Source organism: Gekko japonicus, unplaced genomic scaffold (assembly GCF_001447785.1).
Source record: "Gekko japonicus isolate JY-2015 unplaced genomic scaffold, Gekko_japonicus_V1.1 scaffold903, whole genome shotgun sequence".
Classification (NCBI taxonomy): Eukaryota; Metazoa; Chordata; class Lepidosauria; order Squamata; family Gekkonidae; genus Gekko; species Gekko japonicus.
In genome coordinates, this window is record NW_015174300.1 from 526244 (window position 1) to 529213 (window position 2970).

General features: G+C 44.1%; 1 protein-coding gene across 1 annotated transcript in view; it reads left to right on the plus strand.

The window, feature by feature from the left end:
• The first annotated feature begins 2030 nt into the window (after positions 1 to 2030).
• UFL1 (UFM1-specific ligase 1) overlaps positions 2031 to 2970 on the plus strand; it is a 41597-nt gene continuing 40657 nt past the window's right edge. Inside the window, exon 1 of the mRNA XM_015424101.1 lies at positions 2031 to 2251. Coding sequence (XP_015279587.1) covers positions 2175 to 2251 — 77 coding nt within the window. The 5' untranslated portion in view covers positions 2031 to 2174. The remainder of the gene's footprint in view (positions 2252 to 2970) is intronic.

Below are 2970 nucleotides of genomic sequence, written 5' to 3' on the forward strand. Positions count from 1 at the left end.
TTGAAAGCCAGTCGAGTCCGACTCTAGGGTTGCGGTGCTCATCTCAGTTTCAAAGCCGAAGAGCCAGCGCTGTCCGAAGACATTTCCGTGGTTATGTGGCCGGCATGACTAAACACCACGGAACGCTGTTACCTTCCCACCAAAGTGGTACCTATTTATCTACTTGCAATTTCTTGCTTTCGAACTGCTAGGTTGGCAGGAGCTGGAACTAGAGACGGGAGCTCACTCCGTCATGCAGCAACCCGGGTCTCGAACTGCTGAACTACTGACCTTCCACGGCCTGCAGTTCAGCGTCTTAACCACTTGAATTAGTAGAGAAAAACAAATTTCAAGAAAAAAGCACAGAAAAAGAGAAGAAAAAACAAAGAAATAGAGCTACGTGTAGAACACAGTCGCAGATCCTAACCAGATTCCAGTACAGGAGCAAAAACATCAGTAGTAAAAACAGAAATGATGGCAAGTAAAAATTTAAAGATAATCTCCATAAACGTAAATGGCTTGAATGGCCCGCAACAAAAAAGAAATAGGATTTTCCATCAGCTGGCCAAAACAAAATCGTATTTAATATGTTTACAAGAGACCCATATGAAAGAAGATGATATAAAACACTTAGAGTGTAAAAAATTGGGTAAAACCTTTATAGCTTCAGACAAAGTAAAAAAAAGAGGTGTAGTAATATATGGAAAAGACTATCTACATCCACAAATTGTCTACAGATCAAAAGATGGAAGAATTATGGCTATTACTATTATGGTTATTACTATTATTACTATTATGATAAACGGGAAGGAATTGCTTATCATGAATATATATGCGCCACATCAAAGTCAAGAAAAATTCTTTTTGGAGATTAAAAATATTTTAGCTACCAAAGAGGTGGAAGATATTTGCATCACAGGAGATTATAACGGTCTTCGATACAAAAATTTATGGGGAAAAACAGTCAAAAATGCAAAGTCGGGTCTTTTATTGCTGAAAGCATTCTTGAAAATAGCAGAAGAATATAACATGATTGACGCCTGGAGAATTAGAAACATCAATAAAAAGAATTACACCTTCTATTCTGCCAGGCACAACTCCTGGTCAAGAATTGATATGGCATGGATATCCACTACAATATTATAGGCCTTGGTGGGAAGACTGTAGCATCCACTTGATAGTGAATTCTAGATTATGGAAGCATGCACCCCAAGTAGGATTGCCAAGTCTGGGTTGGAAAATACCTGGAGACTTTGGGGGTGGAGCCAGGAGAGGGCGTGGTTTGGGGAGGGGTGGGGCCTCAGCATAGTAAAGTGACAGAGTCCACCCTTCAAAGCAGCCATTTTCTCCAGGGGAGCTGATCTCTGTCAGCTGGGGATCAGTTGTAAAAGCGGGAGATCCCCAGGCCCCACCTGGAGGCTGGCAGCCCTAACCCCAAGAAATCTGTTAGCCAGAAGACACTTTTTGTGTCTGACAGGGTGAGAAGCAGGCTGTCACTTCTTCCTTCCAACAGATGACCACCAATGTAGGGCACGAAGTTAGTGGAGTTAAAAACCCACAGAATTTATTTATTTAATGTGTGTTCAGAGAACTGAGTTCCTTGGAAGAGAGTAAGGATAAAGACAAATGGAGTAGGACTCCTTAATCTTATTTGGGCAAATCCGTTAAAACGTGCAGCATCAATCTTGCCCTTCACTTGGATTTCATTATTTCAACGGGACTCGTTTCTAAGATGCAGAGAAATCAAATTATTTCAGAAAACTGTATTACTGAATACTGTTAACACACAATGTGATTACAACTGTGATTCTTGACATAGCTGCATCTGTACTGGAGACGGGGGGGGGCGGGGGCTTGCTCCACTAAACTGACTGAAAAATGTGCCGCTCACACTGAAACAACGCCTAACCCAGGTATATCTGCACAGCGGCTGAATCGCTTCTTCCCCACTGCCTTCCTTCCCCTCTTTCGTACTAGGCCGCCGCCTCTACTAACACGTACCAAGAGCTATCTCCTGCAGATGGCGCTGTTCAATGTGGGGACGAGGTTTGTGAAGTGCGAGGAGGTGGTTTGTCCCCGCACGCAACCCGTCGTCGTAGAGGCTTTAGAGCCGACGTGTGAGTTTAAGCAGGCCTGGCCTGAATACCCTTCTCGCTCCGTCTCCCGCTGTTTCTCCTTTCCCTGGAGCGACGGTCATGGCGGCTACGTGGGAAGAGATTCTGAAACTATCGCAGCAATTCCAGTCCGCCCAATTTGCCCAGGCGTCACAAAGGTGAGGGGGGGGGGCTTAATACGGAAGCCCAGGAGGCGGACTCAAGCGTGAGCCCCTTCCCCGTCGAACGCTCCTCTGGCCGCTTTTTTCCTGTGTGCCTGTACTGCTTTTCCGTAGCAGTTCTAGTAATGCGTGTATAAGTAGCGTTTCTTGTAGGTGCTACCGTAACATCCCCCCTATCCTGACGTTTCCTGTTAACTTGGGGTCAGCATTCTGACGTGCTTTTAACACGACCCTGGCAAACAGGCATTCAGCAGGTGGAGCTTTCCCTGTCGCTTTATCTCCATGATAAGAAAAGCTCAGCTTTTTTGCATTCTGCTTTTTAAAGCCACAGGAGTAAGTGGTTGATCTTTGGTTGCTATTTGTAAGCGATATTTCTGCTTGTAGGAATGAGTCCTGAAAATGAATAACTTGATTTCTGCTGCCTCCCTGTGTATCCACGCACATAGATGTTGGTTCAAATCGCTCCCCAAACCAGAACGTAGACACTCCTCTAACTAGGGTCTATTGAACCGGGATCTGAAATCAAGGTTCAAAGCTAGTATTAATAATGAAATTTAGTCTTAGTTATGGTTTTACTAGCCTGCTACCCGTTCTTTAAATCCAGTTATAATACTAATGATGTGAAATTTGAAATGTGACATTTGTTGTAGGAATTCTAACGGAGAAGATTGTAGTGTAAGAAATGAAGTGAGACATGGGTACTTCCCCCCCCCCCT